We start from the raw sequence: 25289 nt of genomic DNA, 5'->3' as shown, positions 1-25289 counted from the left end.
TGCAAGTGCAAGAATATAAATTTACTTGTCCAAGGTAACTTCCCCTTCATAGTTTCAAGACCATATTCCAGACTTGCATCATTAATTCATTTAAAACCAGAGACTCATCTGTTCCCATAAACCACAAATAAATGCTCAAAGCCACCAGAGTTGGTAGCAGAGAAAAGCATCTCCACATTTTAGGAAAGGTGTGGCTAAACCATACAGGGTGTTATAATATAGAGAAGAAAAAGCAACAAATTGACATGGTTCCTTAAATACAGTTGCTCTCAGATCCCACAGACCCCAACACACTCCCCTGTGGGCCCTAGATGTGGCTCCCCAAGACAGGTCATGCTCCCCCTTCCACCCAGGGCAAAGGTAGAGGCTCTCCTTACTTCTGCACCCCTCAGAACCCAGGCCCAGGAAGGGAAGGTCTAGAAGGGCCTTTATCCTTTTCCCTCTTATCTAGAGTTCGCCTTCCAGGTATCCATGGAATACAATAGAGAGGAAGCAAGAAGAGTATATTGTTCCCTTCTTGTTTCCTGGAACCCAGGCTTAATCCACCATGAAACCAGAGGTAAGCCAACCACGCGTGTCTGTAAGGAGACTTTTCCAATGGACCACATACCCCCTGACACCACACGCCTCCTGTGGAGGTCCCACTGCTTCTGGTGTCCAGGTCCTGGCTGATTGTGTTCCAGACTTGGGTCATTCCTCCCACCGTGGGAGGAAAGACATTGACAAAGTTCACACCCTTGAGGGACAGACTCACCCCTCCCCACAGAGATGCGGCCTTACACACTGGGCATGTGCTTCCCGTGAAAATTAAAAAAAAAAAACTCTAACTGATAGTCACATTCCTAAAGATGCTTACATTATATGGGGGTGGGAGGGGGTGTAGTTTCAAAAGGAGTACAAATAAGGAATGGGCTGTGGCAGAAGTATGATGTCTTGCAAAGGAAGGCATAACAGCTTCCAGGGCCAGGATGCTCGGAACAAGTTTGGCAGACGTGATTGGTGAGCCGACTCCTGAAAGGCACGGAGGTGTCTGAAGGTCAGCAGGTGGAGAGCCTGCTTCCAGACGGCATGCGCAAAGGTCACAGCTTGTCCTTTTCTCCCACACAGTGTGGGTCCTTAATAACAGGGACCATGTCTCCTTCTTCTCTACATTCCCCCAGACAGCCCACCAGGCATGGTGCTTTATCTTATTGGAAGCTTAATGAATGATGCCAGAGGGAATTAAATCCAACATATCTCACCGAGTAAACATAAATCCACCACATGCCAACATGCCCATCTGAAAAGTGTTCACCCCACATCTTCAGGAGAGCAAAGGTTGGGCTGGGCCAAAGATAGAATATTTGGACAACAATATTTACCCCATAAATAAAATTTTAAAAATCACTTGACAGAAATACAATTCATACAAAATACACCTGAGTACACATTCTTAGGTTAAAAAAAAAAATCATTACTTACCTATGTCATTTTTCCTTGATAAACCACTTTTCTTCAAATCCTGTATTTTAAATGAAAGAGAAAAAGATGAATCTCAGTACATAACAAAGCCAGCAATACACTGAATAAACACGCATGGTGCATGGTATGTATCAGCACACAGGAGGAAGATTTGAAAACGGGAGCTTGGAAACTCTTCCATAAAGAAATGAGACCAAAACCTAAGGGACCACAGAGCAACGATGTACTTCTGTGTCATGACAGACCTCTTAGGTGGGGCTGTGCCCTCCTCATGTGATCTTGGGCAAGTCAGTTGTTTGAGCTGAAGCTCTTTCCTACTGTATAAGATGCAGTGAACGCTTAACTGGTTCACGATATTCTCGGGAGGGTACATTTTTAAAGCACTGTAAACTATAAAGCATTATGGACATATCAGAGGATAGCCTCGATTCTGGCAGGGTGTTCCTCATGAAGATGAGTTCTGCTAATTACTGCACTTTATCAATCTTTTGGGTGCAGACATACTGTCATCAAGAATGTTACCACAATGTTCTCTCCTACTTGAGAAGTAGCCTTAGGGGTTTGCACAGGGCCTCGGAGGCCAGCCTACAGCGGTCACTAGAATTCAGGAGCACAGAAGGGGCGCCTTAGAGCTGGAGAGTTCCACACACAGAAATCTGGATGTGGCCACAGAAATACCTGACCTCGACTCTATAAATCAAGAGAGGAGCTCTCAAAAGATTTATCTGGCAAAGTGCAAAGTGTCAGCAACTAAATCTTCCATTTTCATTGTCTTCTCTGCAGACTAAGAAGGCATTTTCTCCCTAATTGCCCTTTTCTGCTTTCAACAGCCATATGCTATAATTATGACAATTGAACGGTGGGAAATATCCTTCATTTTCTTCACATACTGCAACAAGAAATGTAGTCATGAGCCCTTACCAACAAAATTGAGAGCAGCTTAAAAACCAAGAGATGTATCCACAGAGATGCATCCTCTAAGAATACCAAAGGGACCATGATAGCACTCGGGGAGGAGAGAACTAAACACAGGGGAGCGACTACCTTTAGTGGTATATTCTGAAGTTATCTTTGTCTCAAGACTAGAAATGCCACTGAGTAGAGAAGAACCTACAGTTATATGCTGATTTGTTAGCTCTCAGGATGGATCAAGTGACACCTAACTTAATCCCGATACAACACATAGATCTAGAATAAATTACTAAAAAAGACTGGAAAGCTCAACCCAGTTCTCTGAATGCACTGAACCAAAGCCAGGTCATCACCGTAAGTCAGCATGTGCAGACTTACTCTAAGTGCCACTCTTGACCAGGAAGACAACCTGCCCTCAGGGAAGAGGCCAGCCTCAGCTCCAGAGGAACCATTTGGCTCCACTGGCAACCCACCACCTGCCCCAGGCCAAGCTGCCTTCTGGATGCCACAGCTTTGGCTGCCAGCTGAGGCTCCTGGAAAAAAAGAATTGTTAGATCTAAAAACAGCATTGGAGATGATTCAACCCAACACTCCCCTTTTGCAAATGAGACAACAGAGGCTCAGAAAAGAGAAATCATTTTCCCAAGGTTCAACAAATCATTCTGGCCACAGAACCAGGTCTCTTAACTCAGTCCCAGTGCTCTTCCTCACACCGCCATGATAACGCCTGCCCAGCCTTCCTTGGGAGGCATGCTTTAAAAATACACATCAAGAGACATAAACGGATTTTGAGAGTGAGCAAAAAAATAATACGTAAAGCAAAAGTCACCTTTATTAACAAGTTAAAAGATGAAAAATATCCAGAATGCTATGGTTCTAGACTGAGAAAATTAAGCTTCAAAACCAACTGGACTTTCCATTAGATAGCTATCTTTGTGAAATCAAAGAAAAGCAACGAAAAATTACACATTCTTCTATTTGCTATTAAGCACAGCAGCTCTGTTGACTGACACAATAGCTGGGAAATGAATAGCCATTTCAAGGGGTTCAATTTGTAAACTGTAAAAATAAAATATGCAAGAAACAGTTGAATTAGGTGAATTGAGATGGAACCAAAATGGTCTTGACTAATTTCCCCTGTGAGAAAGAAAATTAGACTAAATGAACGAATTAACAGAACAATTAAAATTCCGTTTCCAGCTTCCCTCATGAAAAGGCTTAGTTTTTCCTAAGATGAAGGAAACACATGGCTTGTTTTATTATTTCTGCTGCCACATGTTTCTTATGCTATCAATATCAATCAAAATGTGCTCACTGTCAAGGTTTTATAAGTCAACTGAATTGCTATTCAGATACAAAAGAGATTTGCTATTAATCTCCGCCCAACAGACAGCTCCTATGCTAGCTGGGAAAAGCCATATTAAACTCACCCTTTGACACAGGTTTTATTTTTTAAGTTACAGTAGATTTGAACATTTGCAATCCATACATGTAATGCTTAGTTTATAAGTCCTTCATTAAAAGATATGACATCCTCAAAAGAATTTGATACGAAATCTTTCAAAGGGAAGAGAAGTAAAACGGAATCTTCCACCCAGTCACAACTACCTACCACTACCCTATAGATTCTGAATAAAATGATCAGATGTGTTCAGGATTACACTCAGCTGTAAGCTGGCCCTGGGCTCTAATTCTGCCTGCACCACCTACTACCTCAGGCCAGTTTCAACCGGAATAGGAATAATAATGACAAGACCCATTCACAGGATTGTGCTGTAGATTGAACAAGATAGTAAAATGCTGAGCACAAGGTCTCCGCAAAGCAAATGCTCAATAATTATTGGTACCTACCCTTTTTTACCATCATTATCACAACTACTTCATGTGAAGTCAACTACCTCCATAAAAGAAATCTGACTGCCAAAAGCAGCCCCTCTTTACTTCGATTTGTTCAGGTAGAAAAGATGGCTTATGAAACCTCCTGAAAGGCTGCTTATTGCATTTGCTGTTGTCTTGTCAGGTAAATGTTTAAACAGGACCTATTACTGTTCTAAGCTGTAAAACATGCACACTTAATCTTCAAAACAGCCCTGCGAAGTTGGTCCTACTACCCCATCTTACAGATGAGGAGGCTGAGCCCAGCGAGGTTCACTAGGTCCCACAGCTGGCCAGTGGTGGGGAAGAGATGAACTGCAGCACTTTGGTTCTCATGTCCAGCGTTAACCTATGACTGTCATTTAGGGCTCAAAGTCACAAGCCACCGCAGGACTAGGCAGCACTTTCAGTTTGTCAAAAACGATCCTCATTACTGCCAAACACACACATCAGAATGCACAGGGCTGTGTGATATAAAACAGTGAAGTGAGAAAAATTCAAGGATTCAGAAAATTTTGATTCTAACTTTACCTTTTAATAATCATGTGTTTAGGTGATGAGTCACATGTATTGATTTGTGTATGTTGAACCAACCTTGCCTCCTAGGAATAAAGCCTACTTAACTGTAGTGGATTAGCTTTTTCAGGTGCTGCTGAATTTGGTTTGCTAGCATTTTTGTTGAAGATTTTTGCATCTATGTTCACTAGGGATATTGGCCTGACATTTTCTTTTTTTGTTGTGTCTCTGCCAGATTTTGGTATCAGAATGATACTGGCCTTACAGAATGAGTTAGGGAGCAATCCTTCTTCCTCAATTTTTGGGAAGAGTTTCAGTAGGATTGGAACCAGCTCTTTACACATCTGGTAGAATTTGGCTATGAATCTATCTGGTCCAAGGCTTTTTCAAAAATCACATTATCATCTGAATAGATGCAAAAAAAAAAGGCTTTCAATAAAATTCAGCACGCTTTCATGTTAAAAACTCTCAACAAATTAGGCATCAAAGGTACATACCTCAAAATAATAAAAGCCGTCTATGACAAACCCACAGCCAACATCATACAGAATGGGCAAAAGTGGAAGCTTTCCCCTTGAGAACCGAACAAGACAAGGATGCCCACTCTCACCACTCCTATTCAACATGGTACTGCAAGTCTAGCCAGGGCAATCAGACAAGATAAGGAAATAAAAGACATCCAAACGGGAAGAGAGATACTTTGAGATACTTTGACTAAAGATCTAATAAACTTCAGCAAAGTTTCAGGATACAAAATCAAAGTACAAAAATCAGTAGCACTTCTATACACAAATAACATCCATACTGACAGCAAACCAAGAAAGCAATCCCATTTGCAATAGCCACAAACAGGCCAGGTGCAGTGGTTCACGCCTATAATCCCAGCACTTTGGTTGGCCAAGGCAGGTGAATCACTTGAGGTCAGCAGTTGGAGACCAGCCTGGGCAACATAGTGAAACCCTGTTTCTACTAAAAATACCAAAACTAGCCGGACTTGGTGGCAGGTGCCTGTAATCCCAGCTACTTGGGAGGCTGAGGCAGGAGAATTGTTTGAACTGAGGAGGCGAAGGTTATAATGAGCTGAGATCATGCCATTGCACACTAGCCTGGGTAACAGCATAAGACTCCATCTCAAAGAAAAAAAAAGCCACAAAAAGAATAAAACACCTAGGAATACAGCTAACCAGGGAAGTAAAAGATCTCTATGAGAATTACAAAGCACTGCTGAAAAAAATCAGAGACAACAAAACAAATGAAAAAAACATTCCTTGCTCATGGATAGGAGAATAAATACTGTTAAAATGCCATATTGCCCAAAGCAATTTACAGATTCAATGCTATTTCTATCAAACTACCAGTGACATTTTTCACAGAATTAGGAAAAAAAAATTCTACAACTCATTTGGAACCAAAAAGAGCCCAAGTAGCCAAAGCAATCCTAAGCCAAAAAAACAAAGCTGGAGGCATATTACCTGACTTCAAACTACACTTCAAGGCTACAGCAACCAAACAGCATGGGACTGCTACAGAAACAGACACACAGACCAATGGAACAGGTTAGAGAACCCAGAAATAAAGCCATACACCTAACAACCATCTGATCTTCAACAAAAACAAGAATTGGGGAAAAGACTCACTATTCAAGAAATGGCGCTGGGATAACTGGCTAGCCATATACAGAAGATTGACACTGGACCCCTTCCTTATACCACACACAAAATTCAACTCAAGATGAATTAAAGACTTAAATGTGAAACCTAAAACTATAAAAAACCTACAAGAAAACATAGGAAATATCATTCTGGACATCAGCCTGTGCAAAGACTTCATGAGGAAGATTCCAAAAGCAACCGAAACAAAACAAAATTTGACCAGTGGGGCCTAATTAAACGAAAGAGCTTCTCCACAGCAAAATGAATTATCAACAGAGTAAACAGACAACCTACAGAATGGGAGAAAGTATTTGCAAACTATTTATCTGACAAAGGCCTACATCCAGAATCTATAAGGAATGTAAGCTAATCAATAAGCGACAAAAAAAAAAAAAAATAAATAAATAAAATCATTTAAAAAATGGGCAAAGGACAAGAACAGACACTTCTCAAAAGAACACATACATGGTGCCAACAAGCATATGAAAAAATGTTCAACATCACTAATCATTAGGGAAACATAAATTAAAACCACAATGACATACCATCTCACACTAGTCAGAATGGCTATTAACACTAAAAAATCAAAAAATAATAGATGCTGGCAAGGTTGCAGAAAAAAGGGAACATTTACACACTGCTGGTGGAAATGTAAATTAGTTCAGCCACTGTGGAAAGAGATTTTTCAAAGAACTTAAAATAGAACTACCATTCAATTCAGCCATTTCATTACTGGGTTGATGCCCAAAGGAATGTAAATTGTTCTGCCATAAAGACACATGCACATATATGTTCATCACAGCACTATACACAATAGCAAAGACATGCAATCAACCTAGATGCCCATCAGCAGTGGACTGTATAAAGAAAATATAGTACATATACACCATGGAATACTACACAGTCATAAGAAAGAATGAGAACATGGCCTTTGCAGCAACATGGATAGTGCAGCAACATGGATAGTGCTGGAGGCCATTATCCTAACTCAAGTAATGCAGAAACAGAAAATCAAAAACCACAAATTCTCACTTATAAATAGAAGCTAAACATAGTGTACACACAGACACAAATAAGGGAACAACAGACACTGAGGTCTATTTGAAAGTAGGCGGTAGGAGGAGAGTAAGAATCAAAAAAACCACCTATGCTTCTTACCTGGGTGAGACAAAATAATCTGTCCATCAAACCCCTGTGACATGCAATTTACCCATGTAACAAACCTGCATATGTACCCCCTGACCTAAAATACAAGTTGAAAAGAAAAAAAAAATCAATCATATAACTTCTCTGAGGCTAAATTTTCTCTGTTGTAAATGAGAATAACTGCTTTAGCAAATAACAGGATCATTGAGAAGACTAAATGAAATGAAATGTGTGAAATGCTTTATTAATCATAAAAGGTCTTAAAATCATAAGAAATTAGTATTATCATTTGCCCTGTGTAAGAATCTCATAGTACAGTTAAAACAGATAATACTCTGTTGATAAAAGAAGTATTCTATTAAATGCTTTTACACCATTTGTGGGGTAAAAAATAGAGTCAACTGAGTTTTAACTAATATGACAAAAACAACTGATATTTTACACTACTGTTCGTCTTTTTTACATGATAAACTGATCTAGTACAAAGCCCAACTAGTAAACATTAGAGCACTTCCCTGACTGCAACCAATGATTAAGAAGCAGCAGCTCTGAGATTCAGATAAGTACTGCCACTCTCTGAGAGTTTCCAGGTCTAGGTTTCTGATACTGATCGTCTGGCAGCACAGTCACCTTTGGGGTCTCCTGCCCAGCCCCCAGCACGCCCTCTCACATATTGTCACCTTCATGGTGAGACTAATCAGATTTCTGTAACAGCTGTGATACAGTAAAATCCTTTCACAGACTGGAAAAATTAAACCCAAGGTTAAGATATTTGGTAAAACTGGGCTGGGCATGTTGCCTCATTCCTGTAATCCCAGCACTTTGGGAGGCCTAGGCGGAGGGATCACTTGAGGTCAGGAGTACAAGACCAGCCTGGGCAACATGATGAAACCCCATCTCTATTAATAATGCAAAAATCAGTCAGGCTTGGTGGCGCACACCTGTATTCCCAGCTAGTTGGGAGGCTGAGGCAAGAGAATCACTTGAACCTAGGAGGTGAAGGTTGCAGTGATCCAAAATCGTGCCACTACACTCCAGCCTGGGTGACAGAGTGAAACTCCATGTCCAAAAAAAAAAATATTTGGCAAGACTGGCGGAAACTATGGTATCCCAGCAAGACTACTAAAATGTCGAATTATATGTCAAAATACCTTTTTTCTCAAAATAACTTTAAAACCAAGTGGGTCAGCCTCAAATATTAAAGGATTTTTAAAAAGTAAGTCTATCCATAGGTTGTGTTAGGGATTCAAAATCTGTGTTGACCAACATTATATTAATTCATTTAATGAAAAAAATGATAACAATTGAAGAATGAAATGACTGCAGTTCCCACTGAAGAAAATATAAAAGAATCTTCGAGGGAGAGGAAAAGATTTGATCATTGGGATTAGTACCTGAGACTGCCTGACCTCTTTCTTTGTATCTTCAGAAGCCAAACCGAAAGCTGGAAAAAAAAGAAACATTTTTACATTAGAATTAGCAATTCAGGTTCATTCTCACATCCAACAGTTTTGCTTATAATTAAAAAAAAAGATACTTTAACAAGACATATTTTGTTCATTTTTAAGTAGCTGCATTGCTGCAAACTAGTATTACTGGCTTTCTTCATCTCAGACCTAAAATTATTCATCGACATGAAGCCAACACACTGAGGCTACCAAGCAAAAGAAATAGTACATCAGACAAATTAAAATCTGCGTATGCCATTTGTGTCTATAGACATAAGCTATAAAATAGATGTGTATGAAATACCCGTTCTTAGAAACCTTAAGAACCTTAAGTCTGGTAACTTCTTAAGCAAAAGGGAATTCCTGAGAATCCAGGAGGAAGAAGTACAAATTCTCACCCTCAAAATCACTGCCAGAGCCTGGCAGGCAGCATAGCTAAATTTGGAGCAAGTTTTTTCCTAAGGGTTGCAAGGTTAGAAGTGTGATGCAGATACTGCTACCAGCTAGCACAGAACCCTACCAAACCCTAACAGAACCATACTAAGGCAATGGGGCCGGGAGAGTGAGGGGAATTAAAATCATTCTCCATTTTGAGTGAATGAATGTTTTGAGTCAGAGCCATAATAGGCAAAGATATCCCTAGAGCCACATTTAGGCTCTGCATTAAAAATAATAACAACATGACAGTAACACTCTGAAAATATAAGGCAAAATGACAAGTCAAACAGGAAGCTTAACAGAACAAAAAATAGTACCTTCATTTTACAGTGCATTTCTCCTGAGCAGCTAAGAGGAAAGCATTGCAGAGTTCACTTTCTCCAGAAGGCAATGCCATAGGGCAGTGATGTACTAAAAGGGTGGGAGAGGTGACACCATGGAACAATGATGTAGTATAAGGAGTGTCAGCAGAGGGGCTCCATGAGTGGCAGAGGAGACCCTACTCAGAAGCAGGAGACAATTTCACCCATTTGGACCTTTTCTAATCCCTCCCCATTCCCACCCCCAGACATCCATTGCCTCAAATTCTCCATTAACAATTGCTTAAAAGAAAGAATCCAAAACATCTTCACACTAAGAAGCAAATGACTAACATACATGGTTTCATCGTTTCCATTTCCAGAATGGCATTTCAAAAGGCAGGGTGAAACTGAAATGTAAGCCATATGAACCTCTATGTGAAGAATTTAGCTAACAGCAGACATTATACAAGGTCTCCCTGAGACCACCTCACATAAAATAATAAATCCCCAATTCCACACCCTCCTTATCCACTTCATTCTGCTTTACTCTTCTCCAGAGCACTTATCAACTGACATATATATTTATTACTTTTCTCACATATCAGTTGACTGTAAGCTACACGAGGGCAGGAATACAGTTATACCGGGTTTGGGGAGTGGGGTTGTTTTGGTTTTTTTTTGAGATAGTATCTCACTCTGTTGCCCAGGCTAGACTGCAATGGCGCCACCTCACCTCACTGCAACCTTCACCTCCTGGGCTCGAGTGATCCTCCCACCTCAGCCTCCTGAGTAGCTAGGACTACAGATGTGCACCACCATGCCCAGCTAGTGTGTGTGTGTGTGTGTGTGTGTGTGTGTGTTTGTGGAGACAAGGTTTCACCATGTTACTCTGGCTGGCCTCAAATTCCTGGGCTCAAGCGATCGTCCACCTCAAAGGGCCGGGATTACAGGCGTGAGCAACCACACTCAGCCAGGAATAGTCTTATCTACCGTTTGCCTCCACACCAAAAGCACAGCTAGCACAATGAAGGAACTCAATAAATATTTACTGAGTAAATCAATGAGTGAAAGTCTTCACTGTCAGGGACCCTAGGGTCACATCAGATAAAGGCTCCCTGCTCCCTACAGGAGGCAGCGCCAACCCAGTAGAATAAGGGAGTTATTCTACTCACACACACATACACAAGAAAAACAAAGCCCAAATCATTCCTTCAAGTTCTAAGACGAAAGGAGAGATTTAACTCCAAAAGCCATTTAAATTCTGCTTCTGGGTACTTAATTTTTTGGTTTTGTTTTATTTACCTCTAAGCTAATATGCACATTTAAAACCCTGAAGAAGAAATCAAAAACAGAATTACTTAAGGAGTATCATACAGGGAGGTTGCAACATGTTAACACATCTTAGCACCACAGAATTCCAGAAAATAGAATATTCTGAGAACTTGCAAGATATAAAAACTGTTCAAACTAATTCATGACTTTGATTCAAAAATCCATCTCCCCGCTGAGCGTGGTGGGTCACATCTATGTAATCCCAGAACTTTGAGAGTCCATGGCAGGAGGACAACATAGGGAGACCCTGTCTCTACAAAAAATAAAAATATTAGCCAGGTATGTGGCCGGGCACGGTGGCTCACGCCTGTAATCCCATCACTTTGGGAGGCCGAGGCGGACAGATCACAAGATCAGGAGTTCGAGACCAGCCTGGCCAACATAGTGAAACACTGTCTCTACTAAAAATACAACAATTAGCCAGGCATGGTGGCAGATGCCTATAGTCCTAGTTACTCAGGAGGCTGAGGCAGGAGAATCACTTGCACCCAGCAGTGGAGGTTGCAGTGAGCCAAGATCATGCCACTGCACTCCAGCCTAGGTGACAGAGCAAGACTGCATCTTAAAAAAATTTTTAAAAATTAGCCAGGCATGCTATAGCATGCCTGTCATTCCAGCTACTCAAAGACAAGGTGGGAAGATCTTTTGAGCCCAGGAGTCCAAGACTGCAGTGAGCTATGATCACGCCACCACACTCCAGCCTGGACGAAAGTGAGACCCTGTCTCAAAAAAAAAGAAAAAATCCATCTCCCCTTCCCCAATCAATTCCTAATTCCAAACAAGGATAGTCAAATATCTCTGGGGTTAGAATTTCCTCTTTTATCAATTAAAATAACTTTTTTAATGTAATAGTCCAGTAGCATCATCTAATAACAACGTTTGCTTTTACCTCACTTTTGTGCAATGCCAGACAGCTATATGACAACAAAGTCCAGTGAATACAAAAGCCCCTAACCGTTAGAATGTAGAATATAGTGCAGGGAAGGTATCTTTATTTGGTACTGGTCCTGAAAATTACTAATGTATCATCTTTTGTAAGAAAGCATTTAATATTATTTGACGATGTAACTGCTTAAAGTAGGAATTACACAGAGGGAAGATACTGCCAATAAATAAAATGAATTCCACAAATTCTGCTTGTCATAATCAACACACCATTCCTTTAGCCAGACAAAGTTTAACTGAGCTAAGTTAAACTAGATTCTAGTTCCATCCAAAAATATAGACCTAGAGTTAAAATATCCCTTTAAAAAAAAAAAACTTAAACCAAAAAAAGCCTGTCATTTCTCATCACTCTGCTGTGAAATTTAAAATTCCTTTTTCCCATGATAGATACAAATTATAATATTTAAAGCAATGACATAAGAAATGCATCAGAGTTACTTTCAGTTGTAGGAGCAAATCATAAAGCAAAATAATCCTTAGAAAAAAATGCCAGTTTTTTTTTTGTTTTGTTTTGAGACAGGTCTCATTCTGTTGCCTAGCCTGGAGTGCAGTGGCACTATCTCGGCTCACTGCAACCTCTACCTCCTGGATTCAAGCGATTCTCCTACCTTAGCCTCCCGAGTAGCTGGGATTACAGGCACGTGCCATCATGCCCAGCTAATTTTTGTATTTTTAGTAGAGACGAAGTTTTGCCACATTGGCCAGGCTGGTCTCAAACTCCTGACCTCAGGTGAGCTGCCGGCCTCATTTTCCCAGAGTGCTGGGATTACAGGTGTGAACCACCATGCCCGACCACCAATTGGTTTTATCTTTACATTTCTATAATCTAAATAAATCAAAAGAAATCATCAAGGAACCAAATGTGGCCAGGTGTGGTGGCACATGCCTGTAATTCTAGCACTTGGGGAGGCTGAAGCAGGAGGATCACTTGAGGTCAAAAGTACAAGACCGTCCTGGGCAAGATGGTGGGACTCCATCTCTCCAAAAACAAAAAAAAAAAAAGAAAAAAATTAAAGCTTAACCAGTCTCACTAGTGCGCGCCTGTAATCCCAGTCACTTGGGAGTGAAGTGGGAGGATTCCTTGTATCCAAAAGTTCAAGGCAGCAGTAAGCTATGATCATGTCACTGCATTCCAGCCTGTTAAAAAATAAATAAATAAATAAAAATAAAAAAGAAATCAAATGTATTGTGAAGGCACAGAATATGCTATACCACTAATAAATCCAATCTTAAAGTAACTAACCATTTATAGAATTCTTACCAATAAAAATCCTGGTTTCATGGAAATGAAAGAGAAATGGTGTAAAGAGATGAGCAAAGTGAGAAAAATTAGCAAGGGAGGCAAGAAATTGCCTGTCACCTTCAACAATGCTAACAAGAGTGCATTCTGCAAGTTGAGTCTGGGCGGGCAAAGAAAAGGAGGAGTGAAGGAAAGATCTCTCCATCCTGCCCCCAACCAAAGGGGCACACAGGAGTGGCTACCTGGGGCTCAATGTTTCCTGCTTGTTTTCGTATTAATTTCCAGATTCAGTAGGGAAAATATTGTTGAAAATTTGGCCTTAGTGCTTTAATGTGTAGTTGGAGAAATATTCCAAGGTAAATCATGCTTTTATATATGCCAAATGCTGTTTAAAAGTAATTTCCCCTTTTCTATTTTCAACATGAATTCTGGTAAATTGCAACAGGGAACTATATTTAAAGTGCAAATCAGGGCAGGCAATAGAAATCGGACCTTTTTCATGATAACTTTAAATAATTCAAGCCAACGAATGTGTTAGCATACCTAGATGGAGAGATAAATCAAGATTTTACAACCAGTCTGGGACTAAGATTTATAGGCCAGCCTAAGCCCCGGAGTGCAAGAAAACTGGCGAGTAATTAATTGCAACTCATTTAAGCAGCACTAATCAACTATCTTTCCTTGTTCCTGAGAGAGCGCAAGGGACCCCCATTCCATGCAGGAAAGATGATTGTGCCTTCTATCTCCTAACTTGATTTTGTTCCAATTCTCTTAATTTGCTTTCCCAAACTTTCCCAAGAACATCTATCATAGAACCCAAATGAAATACTAAAAACAAGAAAACCACAAAGATGCCAAATAACTCCACCTCAGAGGGCACCGTCAGGAACCAATGAGATAACGCCTAAACCCTTTGGCATCAGCTCAAAATATATAAAAAAGTTCAGCCAGCAGCTGTGGCCATGCTAGTGACCACGATGATAATGACTGACAGTCTGGGCAGTGTCAAGGTGGCTGCCTGCTCTGCACAAAAGCCAGGAGGGAAGACATAAAACCCGGTACCTGTGGCTTTGCCACCCAGGCCAAAGCTCACAGAGAGCCATCTTAGGAGCACACATGGCTCGGGCGCTCCTTCCAGGCTACGCAGGCTGCCACTTCTTTTCTAACACACTGTGGGAGGAAGCCTTAGGGGCTTCACTTTCTTTCCTGTGACCTACTTACAAAGCATGTCACCCAGCCAGCTCCAGCCTCCAGCAGCTGCCTCTCCATGGAGCTTTCCAGTATTAATTCCAGGTCCTCCAGGGGGCCTTAAGCTCCAGGATGCATGGCTCATGGCCAATTTATTTGTTTCCAAGTACCCACTTTGAAGATAATCCATGACAGCAGAGGGACAGAAACAAACACTGCTGCAGCCCAGCAACAGAGGTACAGTCTGCCTTTCCCCAACCTACTGGGACAAATCCACTGTCCCGTGTTCCCACAGCAGCAGACAAGCTGGGCAGCAGCTCCATCTACCATGGAACACCACCTCCAACCATGGGATGGAAGGCCATGTCACTCCACACTGTTTTTAAGGGGAGTCAGGTGTTATTGTCCCTCTCGGGTTTTACACAAGGCAAGCCAATGGCAGGGCCATGACTTATGGTGGCAGAAATACTTCAAAAGAGGGAGTGACCAAGGCAGGGTCCCTGGAGGGGAGGGAGTGACCTGGCTGGGCAAGGACCCCTGTGACGAGGGGTGACCCAGCTGGGTAGGGTCCCTGTAAGGCGGGGGTGACCCAGGCAGAGAACCTTGTGGGGAGGGTGGCTGGGTCTAGAAATGAGGCTGAAGGGCCGGGCACGGTGGCTCACGCCTATAATCCCAGCACTTTGGGAGGCCGAGGCGGGTGGATCACGAGGTCAAGAGATCGAGACCATCCTGGTCAACAAGGTGAAACCCCGTCTCTACCAAAAATACAAAACTTAGCTGGGCATGGTGGCGCGTGCCTGTAGTCCCAGCTACTCGGGAGGCTGAGGCAGGAGAATTGCTTGAACCCAGGAGGCGGAGGTTGTGGTGAGCCAAGATCGCGCCATTGCACTCCGGCCTGGGTAACAAGAGCAAAACTCTGTCTCAAAAAAAAAAGAAATGAGGCTGAAGGTGCCAGGGGCCATATCATGAGAGGGGGCGGTACTGGGGAGTCAGGCTTTTCCTGAGCTAGGAACAGCTGTCTGAGGTTTTAAGGAGGGAATGCCGTGTTGAGAAGCGTGCCCAAGACAGTTTTCTAGAGGCAGTGTGTGGAATGGCTGTGGGAGGATAAGAAAGGACACAAACATGCCAGTGGGAAGGCCACCGGAGTCAAGCAAGGAGCGCTAAGGGCCTAAATTAAGGTGGCAGTGAGCAGGGGAGGGGTGGGGTCACTAAAGAAGCAGAAGCTGCAGGCCTGGGGCTTCCCAGTATAAAGGAGGGTAGTATGTATGACAGATGGCAACTTGGTCCCCAGCGTCCTGACAATACATGAGTGCAGATACCCAGGGCAGCCTGGTGCAGGCGTGAGCCCAGCACAGTGGTGTGTGTGCGACAGCAGCTGTAGCACTGGAGTCCCCACAGCATACAGGAAAGGAAGCCAAGGCACGTGAGGCCAAGGACAGCACAGGGGAACCCCAACATTTAAGGACAGAACTGCAAAGAGACCAAAGGAATGGCCAGACGGGGAGGGGAAGCAGAAGAGAAGGCAGTTGCTCAAGGAATCCTTTCAAGGAACTCTCTCCTTAAACCTGCATGGTACAACAGAAAGATGTGGCAGTAGAGGAGACCGGGGCCAGGCCCTGCCTATGAGCAGTCCTACAGCACAAGGTCAAAGCACAGAGCCTACACTCAAACTCCTAGGTTCAAATCCGGGCTCTGCCACTTAGTAATTAAGCAACCTCTCTGAGCCTCTGTTTCCCTCCCCGTAGAGGGAAGAAATGGAACAAGAACGAAGTGAGTTCATGTATGTTCACATTCAAAAGAGTACTTGGCCTATGGTAAAAGCTATCATCAAGCCTTTTGCTCAAGAGCCAAACAGTAAACTCTTAGGAAAAGAGATCTGCCGTGCCGAGGAAAAAGGGAGGTCAATTGACCCAGTCGAGAGAAGTAGTGAGGAAGGAGGCCAAGCCCCCCAACACAGTGAGGCAGCAGCGAGCACACAGACATTCCTCCTTTGAGCCCACTACTGTCTCAGATCCGATCTGGCTCCATCTGAAACTTCTCTCCTGTTGTATCACAGAAGTCACGGGAAATACTGGAATATCGGCTTCTCTTCACTTCACAACAAAGTTTGACAAGACCAAAATACTCTATGGGCCAGAGGGTAAATATATTTACAGGAAGGACAGTAAATGGGGGGGGGGGAGAAAAAACAAGAGAAAGAAATTAGGAAATAACTATATATATATTTAGGAGGGAAAAGATCATTTCCTTCTTTGTTTTGCATCTTGTTTAAAAACAGTAACTCAGGTTATCCAAACCAGAAAATTCCATCTCAAAACAGTTTTGGGGGTGAAATTTAACTAGCACGTTCCATATCCTAAGTTTTAGGAAGGGTCAGAAAAATCCCTGGTCACACAGCCTACTACAGAACACACCGAGGAAGAACACAGCAAATACTCAAACTAAAAAAAAAATTAGCACTTCACACAATTCCTTTAAATTGCAAGTGTACTATTGAACAGTTAAGTGTCAGGCTTGACTTATAAAAATACAATTTATGGCTGGGTACAGTGGCTCATGGCTATATTCCCAGCACTTTGGGAGGCAGAGGTGGGTGGATCACAAAATCAGGAGATCGAGGCCATTCTGGCCAACATGGTGAAACCTCATCTCTACTAAAAATGCAAAAATTAGCTAGGCATAGTGGTGCATGCCTGTAATCCCAGCTACTTGTGAGGCTGAGGGAAGAAAATCACTTGAACCAGGGAATCGGAGGTTGCACTGAGCCGAGATCATGCCACAGCACTCCAGTCTGGCAACAGAACTAAACTCCATTTCAAAAAAACAAACAAAACAAAACAATTTATGATTAACTTTGAGGCATCTTATTAATTATAAGAGGTAGATTTTTTAAAGTACTCACTTAGCATGCAGATGGGTGGGTGGATGGATAGGCAGATAAACAGATTAAGTACCCCTGTCAGTACCACTCAATCCATGGTACACACAATCTGAGACACTAAGCCTTTAGAAACTTACTTGTATATTGCCCAAAAACCTTTGCTTTAACAACCCATTGCTCTAACTTCTGATACTCATGCTCCATGGACTATGGTCTCTCCAGCAGCATTTAAAATTTTGCCAAATGAAGCTGGCTCCTGAGACAGGCTTCTTAGTTTTAGTTCTGGTGTTTCCAGTTCCTTTCCTAAGTACACAAAAGACCTGCCTGAGGAGTAGGCCTCAATGCCACACTTGGCTCTCTCCAGAACAACTCCTTACATTGTTTTAAAGGCAAAACAACCATTGATCATTTTTATATTCCACAGATGTTCACAGATATCACTCAATAAGAGTCCCAGTTTATACCCAGACCTATGGTGGCCCAAGCAGGGTTCTCACACCTGGCTGCACAGACAACTTACCTGGAGGTCTCATTTCAGATCTTCTGAATCAGAAAATCTGGAGTCAGAACCCAGGAATCTGCATTTTAACAAACAGGGGCTTCTTTAAGACACTCAGATGACTCTCATGTGTGCTAAAGTCTGACACACACTGGGATAAGCAACTAGACAGCAACTCAAGGGAACTGAACGGGGCTATTTTCACAACAGGCTGTGGCCATTTAACTTCCTTTACTTCATTCAGCTCATGAGCGAAAAAAAAGCTCCTCCACATCCCCCCTCAAGGATCGGGAGAAGATAAATTCAGTGTGATGTGTCAAGAGCCTTGAGTTTCTTACGGGAAGCAATGATGTAAACTAAAATATATCATCTTTTTGGTTACATAAAATATTCTTTCAGGAGTGAAAATAAGTCATATCCCTAGAAAGAAATGGCACTGCTATACTTAAGATATGTTCAACTCTTATTTGATAATACTTATACTTGTTTTTATTTTTGTTTTGTCTAAACCCCCAGCTTTACAACATACAGACAGGTAGATAAAGACTGCTTTCTTCTCCAACTTCTACTAAATCTTTGGTGTATATATATATATGTGTGTGTGTGTGTGTGTGTGTGTATATGTATATATATGTGTATATGTGTGTGTGTGTGTATATATACACACACATACAGAAGTTGGGAGATTATATATATGTATATATTTATATATAATATATACATATATACACATATAGAGATGTATAATATATAGATATTATATATGTGTGTATATAATACATATTATCTATGTATATTATATACATATTATATATACATATATACATATACATACACTTATACACACACATACACATCCATATATACATACACATATATATACACATATATATGTATGTGTGCATATATATAATCTCCCAACTTTCTACTGTATATATATATATCTTTCTCTCTCTCTCTCTCTCTCTCTCTCTCTCTCTCTCTATATATATATATATATATGTTCCACTGCACTTGGCTGTTTTTTTGTTTTGTTTTTTAAGGAAGAGAGCCTTGATTGACAGAATAAATACATTTAAGCATTTACACACTCTATAGAGAGAGAGAGTGTGTGTGTGTGTGTGTGTGTGTGTGCAAATGCTTAAATATATTTATTCTGTCAATCAAGGCTCTCTTCCTTTAAAAAAAAAACAAAAAACAGTCAAGTGCAGTGGAACATGCCTGTAATCCCAGCTGCTTCAGAAGATGAGGTAGACAGATCACTTGAGGCCAGGAGTTCAAGTCCAGCCTGGGCAACATAGCCAGACCCAACTTTTTTTTTTTCTTTTAGACAGAGTGTCACCCACGCTGGAGTGCAGTGGTGCAATCTTCACTCACTGCAACCTCAGCCTCCTGGGTTCAAACGATTCTCCTGCCTCAGCCTCCTGAATAGCTCGGACTACAGACACATGCCATCACGGCCAGCTAATTTTTTTGTATTTTTAGTACAGACAAGGTTTCGCCATGTTGGCCAGGCTGATCTTGAACTTCTGACCTCAAATGATCTGCCTGCCTCGGCCTCCGAAAGTACTGGGGCTACAGGTGTGAGCCACTGTGCCCAGCCAGACCACCAACTCTTTAAAAAAAAAAAAAAACCTACTCAAATTGCCACCTAATATGACCCTCCCCAAAATACCTCCCAACTATATCTGTCTTTTACAGACCCAAATATCTAACTCTTCACCTAACATGGTAGCTGGCCATCTCACATGCATCTCAAACGCAACTTGTCCAAAACTGAACTTATCAGCCTTGCCTCCCCCTAAAAGTCAAAGTACATTTTGAAAAATTGTGTAAGTACTTAATGCCATAGAACTGTACACTTGAAATTCATTACACTTAATCAACTGTATGTTATGTACACTGAACCACATAAAACCATTTTTTAAAATCTGGTCCTCCTCCTTCAGTGCCTAAGTTAGTAAACAGCACTACTACTCACGGTGGAGGTGACAGAAATAGATGACTCATCCTTGTCCCCACCTTTTCTCTCAGCACGCTGAACCCAATCAGTCCCAGAGCCTCAGAGACTCTTAATCACCTCTCACTGACCTGTCCCCAGCAGCCTCCTCACAGTTCCCCATGTCCACGACGGCCCCTCCAATTCCTGCTCCATTGGACAGCCAGAGTGTGCTTCAGCAAATGGCAGTTACATCATGTACTGCCCATTACAGCCCTTCAAATACTTCCCTCTGTTCTAAGGATGATCCCAAAATCTGTCCCCTGATCTGCAAGGCCCTGCCCAACCTGGCCCCTACTGATCCTGCCAGACCTTCAGTCCTCGGTCCTCTTTTCTCCACTTGGCTCCTTCACCACCAAGCTCTGCCCCCCACTTCCCTGATTTCTGCTTCCCCATCAGGTCTGAGCTCTAACATCACATCCTCTAGGAAGCCTTCCTTGACCCTTGACCCACAGTTTCTCAACCTTGGCACTATCAGCATTTTGGATCCGATAATTAATTGTTTAATGGTGAGGCGGAACTGTCCTGTGCCTTTGCAGGATGTTCAATGGCATCCCTGACTCTAGATGTCAGCAGCACCCTCTGCCAAACCAGCCCCTGGGATAACCAAAAAGTATCCAGACAGCAGCAAATGTTCCCTGGGGTGCAAAATGGCTCCCTGTTGAGATCCACCTCCTCAGTCTAGGCAAAAGCCATCTACCTTCCTGCAACATGTTATCACAGCATCTTGAACATCTCTTCGCAGCATTTAGCACGGGCACGGTTTGTTCCATAGTCGTTACTGCCTTTCAGACTGCAAGCTCCCCAAGGGTAAAGGCAGACTTGATCTGTCTTGTTCCTGCAACATCCCAATGCCTGACACACAGTAGGTACCCTCAATACTCTGAACAAGTGAGAGGCTTTGGGCAGTTTTTCCTTTTAATACTATTTTTAAATTGACATGCTTCTAGTAGTTCAAATCAACGTCTACACTAAATCAGGTCTCTTTGGGGGTTGCTTAGTGACTAGAACTTCGAGATCATGGTCGTAAGGAAGAACTTCCTCAACAGGTCTGATGAACCCTTGAAACTCACAACTTTTCCTTTACCATGGGAAAGATGGGATTAACCCATGGGGACTCCCACATAGTGTTCTTAAGAAGTAATCTGTGCAAAGTCAAAGATGGATCATATACAGTGCTACAAGAGGAAAAAACATTTGCAAATTTTCTATAAGTAGTACCTTTGTGCCTAAACATGTTTGTCTGCTCGCTTCATAATGTGTCTAGTAAAATGCAAAAAAAAAAAAAAAAAAATGGCTCCAAAAGAGCCAATTATGAGAAAGTGCTCAAATACCGAGCCCACAATGTTTGTCCCCCAGGAAGTTACCAAAGGGGTCAGAACAGTTCCTTCCAATTCATACTGCTATTTGAAACAGATGCTCTCCCTCCCTCCCACTAACTTAATTGTTGGAAAACTCCCCTGGGTCAAGTCCGTGACCGGGGGGCCATGCCAGTTCGGGGGTCCTGGACTACCTGGATGACAAAGAATCCATCCAGAAGATTAAAATCTGTGCCGGTGATATTTGCATACTGCTTAAGAAATAAAGAGAGGATTTTAAGAACCAAAAAACACAAAACAACCTGGAATTAGGTCTGACTTTTGGTGTCCTAAAATTTCCGACTCATTGCAATGAAAGGAATCTGAGCAAGACCTGGCTCAGAATGAAAAACCATCCCCAATTTTGGCAGGTGCTAAGAAATACAACGTTGGCTCACACTGAGAAGAGACAGGGATGTGAAAAATAAAAGCTAATACCTGTTATTTTATCAATATCGTTGATTTAAATAAGCTTCTTCTATCAATTAGGATTAGGTTTAGCAATAGGATTAGGTTTGGATGCATATAATCTCATGCAATACGAGTCTGCAAACAGCCAATGTAGAGCTGGCATAGTGCTTCACATCCATCTGGCATCCAGGCTTCTTCTTTCTCCTCTACCTTACTAGGGGCTTCCATCTTCAAGGTCAGCTCATGGTCACAAGACAGCCACCATGGCTCCATCCATCAGATCCACTTAACAGGCAACGGGAAGGAGGATGAAACAGAGCAAAAAGGCCTGGATCCCAGCTGAGTCAGCCACCTTGAATGAGCTTTACCAGGAGCCCCACCTCTGTAGAGCACTAGCTGCCCCTATATGCAAAGGCCACTGAGAAATGTTTTATATTGCTGCTGCCACCGCTGCTGCCACCATCCCACCATCATTCCTCCACCCTTCCCCTTGACCCGGATTATATTAGTTTTTTTAGGAAAACAAGGGCCAAAGGGTTAGTGTGCAGGCGGCTGGCAGTCTCTGCTACCATGGGATCAGTATGTTAAAACTGTAAGAGGTGGCAAAGTGCTAGTATTCTATCTAGTCCATGCCTCCCATTCATATAAGAAAACTGAAGCTCAAAGCCACATGACTAACGAATGGTAACCTGGAGGCTAGAATAAATCTTCTCATTCTGAAACTGGTGCCAGACTTTAGAACCAAAGTTGCAGTGAACTCTGTCTGTATATGCCTGTGGGTTTAAAAGATATTTTCTACATTGGCTTTTCTCTAAAAATAAAAACAAATATGCTCTAGTTTGTGGGGAAACTAAACTATGTAGTCAGGCTAATCTTTTATGGGAATATTTAAGGTATCTGTAAACTATCAGGATTGTTCACATGCCTCAAATACCTGTCAAATTCTCTGTTTTAGCAAGATTCCAAGAACATCGTGAGTGGGGACATCTTTATACGTGTCGGTGTCCTTCCCCTAAATTGAAGCAGAGCTCCATAAAAGGTATTCATGATTCACTTCAGACTTCGAAGAATACAGCCTCCTGTCTGTGCCAACCCATGAAAGCCAGTTCACAAAGCCCAAATGTCTCACAGGGACCTTTTAATGCGTTTTATGTCTTATTTATTGTGCTTATCTGACAACTTCACAAGGCTAATAGACATCTCCAAAAATGTGTTGACATTTTAGCGCATTCTGAATGTCCTTCAGTGTATTATTAAATTTGGACAGTGCAAATATCCCCCTGAGGGTAGTAAAAAGACGCAGCAATACAAATGCGCATTTCAGCCCATATGTTGTATATATTACATACAAATATTATACCCCCAGTACAGTATTATAAAGTGCGGTGCTCTAAATAGAATACCAATTTCAACTACCACCCACCCATTTGGTTAGCTGCAAAACATCCAGGCGACAAGCCAACTGATGCAGCCAGGAGTCACCCAGTCACGTTCCCAAACCTCCAACCTCCTTTCTCCTAGGGCTGCCACCCAGCAATGCCTTTCTTCCACTGAAGTCGATTCCAGCCAAATTCAGTTGCTCCCCAAGACCAACTACAGCCTTCTCTGCCCTAACATTTTTAATAACACTGCTGCCTAATTAATCATGCATGTAAACAATTAATTACCAACTAATCTCGCTCTTTTCCCACACTTACTGAGCGCCTATAGAAATGCCAGGAGCACACAAAAGCAGCAATTAATCCTTACACGGAGAGCTTAAATCCAAATAAAAACGGGCTGTCAAGGTTCTGGTGGGCTAACAAGAGCAGTGAGCAATAACGCTATGCCTTTTCCTAAACTGCACCATTCTGCCATTCCTTAAAAAATCTGAAATTACTGCCTTTTCACAGGCTGGAAATGCCAGCAAGTCTAGGTTAGAGGACAACAACTCTCTAACAGTCTGGAAAGAAAATAATTTTTCGCTCAAGCTTTCAAACTTGAACAAATCTCATTACGAAACTCAATTACAAGGCTGCTTTAAAAAAAAAAAACAAAAAAAACTTTATCACATCGTTTTACGATAAAGCGGGGAGATGCCCTTGCGAGGAGAACGGAAATAAAAAAGAACGGGCATTACAACAGCAGGAGACTAGGCAAGCATTGCTCCCAGACCTGTCTCCTGATGTCCCCAGCGGAGACCCGAGACTAGAGCAAGCCTCCCCGCGGCGTCCCCCACGCCGCGCCCACTCCCGCGGAGGCCCAGCGGGCGCCCCGTCCTCCTCCGGGTAGGAATCCCGGAAGGGCTGGCGCCGAGCTGGCCGCTTATCCTCAGAGGCCAGGGCACGTCCTGAAGGCCCTGCGGAGGGGCGCGCGGACACCGGGACCACCGTCCTCGCCCCTGGGGTCCAGCAGGAGCCGCGGGGCCTCGGGGGTCGCCTCGCCTGCTCCAGTCCAGCCTCCCGCCTGGTGCGGGGCGCGCAGAACAGCGGAGCGCGGGCGGAAAGCAGGGGGGCGGGACCGCCGCCGCCGCTCGCGCTCTTTCAAAGTTTCTTCAGTGGCACAGTTCCCGCGCGCTTCCTGTGGGGGCGGCAGCCGCGCCCTCGGCGCCCCGCCGCCCGCCGGCTCCGGGCGGAGGAGGCGGGGAAACGCGAGTGTGGGGCCGGGGCGGCGGCAGGGACCCGGGACCGAAAGGGACCGGGCGGGAGCGCCACTGGTCCTGGGGCTGGGTCCCACCAGAGCGCCACGAGAGGGCGCTGCTGCCGGCGTGGCCCGGACCGGACGGCTGGACGCGGGCGCCGGCGGGGCAGGGCTGGGCCGCCTGGCGCCTCCCTTCCCGCGCCAACCAGGACACGGGCGACTGTGCCGCGAACCCCTCGCCTCCGCCGTGCGCGCCTGGCCGCCCGCTACTTACCCAGGAAGCCGGTGAGGAGCGCGAGCGGCGCCAGCGGCGCGAGGCAGCAGCCGCGGCAGGCGGGCGGCCGCATCCCGGCGGCGGAGGCTGCGCTCCCTACCTGGGCGCGGGGACGCGAGACGCGCGGGGACTCAGCTGCGCCGCTGCCGCCGCCGCCCCGCCACCGCGGCTGACCCTTCTCCGCTGGCTCCCCTCCTCCCTCCTCGGGCTCCGCCGCGCCATCGCCGGCCGCGCCCTCTGGCGGCCGGGAGAGGGAGCGGCCCGGTGCGCGCTTCCAGCGTCCGCCCGGCTCGCGGCTGCGGCTGGTGTCCGGCCCGTCGGGGCTGCAGTAGAGGTGGCCGCGGCTCCGCCCCCACGGCGCCCTCCTTCGAGGCTCTGACCTCTGCCCCCTCGGGCCACCAGCCTCCACCCCTCCTGTCTCTTCCTCCTCTGCGTCCCTCCTGACCTAGGCCCCGTCTCCTCCCTTCGTGCCCTCCCACCTTACCGCGTCACCCCCATCAGTAGCTCCACCTGTAAAGTGGAGGCGAGGGTAATCACTTTTTCTCTCTGCTAATGTAGTATCTGCTGTGAAAAAAAAAATGTTTTTAATCAATAGTTCAACTCAATATTGTTGGCACCAATGTTCTACTTTGATGAAGGTGTTTTTAATCAGCTCGACTAATTTACTTAATATCCCCTTTCAGTGGAATTTGGCCAATAGCCTAGGTCTGGGATTTGGCTTTTAAACAAGTTTGTGTAAATGTAATTTTCTATAAATGTAATTTTAAGTGTTCACCATAATGGAAGAGAGTGG

General features: G+C 43.7%; 1 protein-coding gene across 1 annotated transcript in view; it reads right to left on the bottom strand.

Annotated features, from left to right (window-relative positions):
* Positions 1–24677, bottom strand: part of B3GLCT (beta 3-glucosyltransferase) — a 121407-nt gene extending 96730 nt beyond the window's left edge. Inside the window, exons 1-3 of the mRNA XM_064361733.1 lie at positions 24497–24677; positions 8957–9006; positions 1462–1501 (exon numbers count right to left, since the gene is read on the bottom strand). Coding sequence (XP_064217803.1) covers positions 1462–1501; positions 8957–9006; positions 24497–24569 — 163 coding nt within the window. The 5' untranslated portion in view covers positions 24570–24677. The remainder of the gene's footprint in view (positions 1–1461; positions 1502–8956; positions 9007–24496) is intronic.
* Positions 24678–25289: the final 612 nt, after the last annotated feature.

The sequence above is a fragment of the Aotus nancymaae genome, unplaced genomic scaffold, assembly GCF_030222135.1.
Source record: "Aotus nancymaae isolate 86718 unplaced genomic scaffold, 86718_ANA_hifiasm-v0.15.2.pri h1tg000043l, whole genome shotgun sequence".
Lineage (NCBI taxonomy): Eukaryota > Metazoa > Chordata > Mammalia > Primates > Aotidae > Aotus > Aotus nancymaae.
This window is presented reverse-complemented; position numbering and strand designations above follow the sequence as displayed.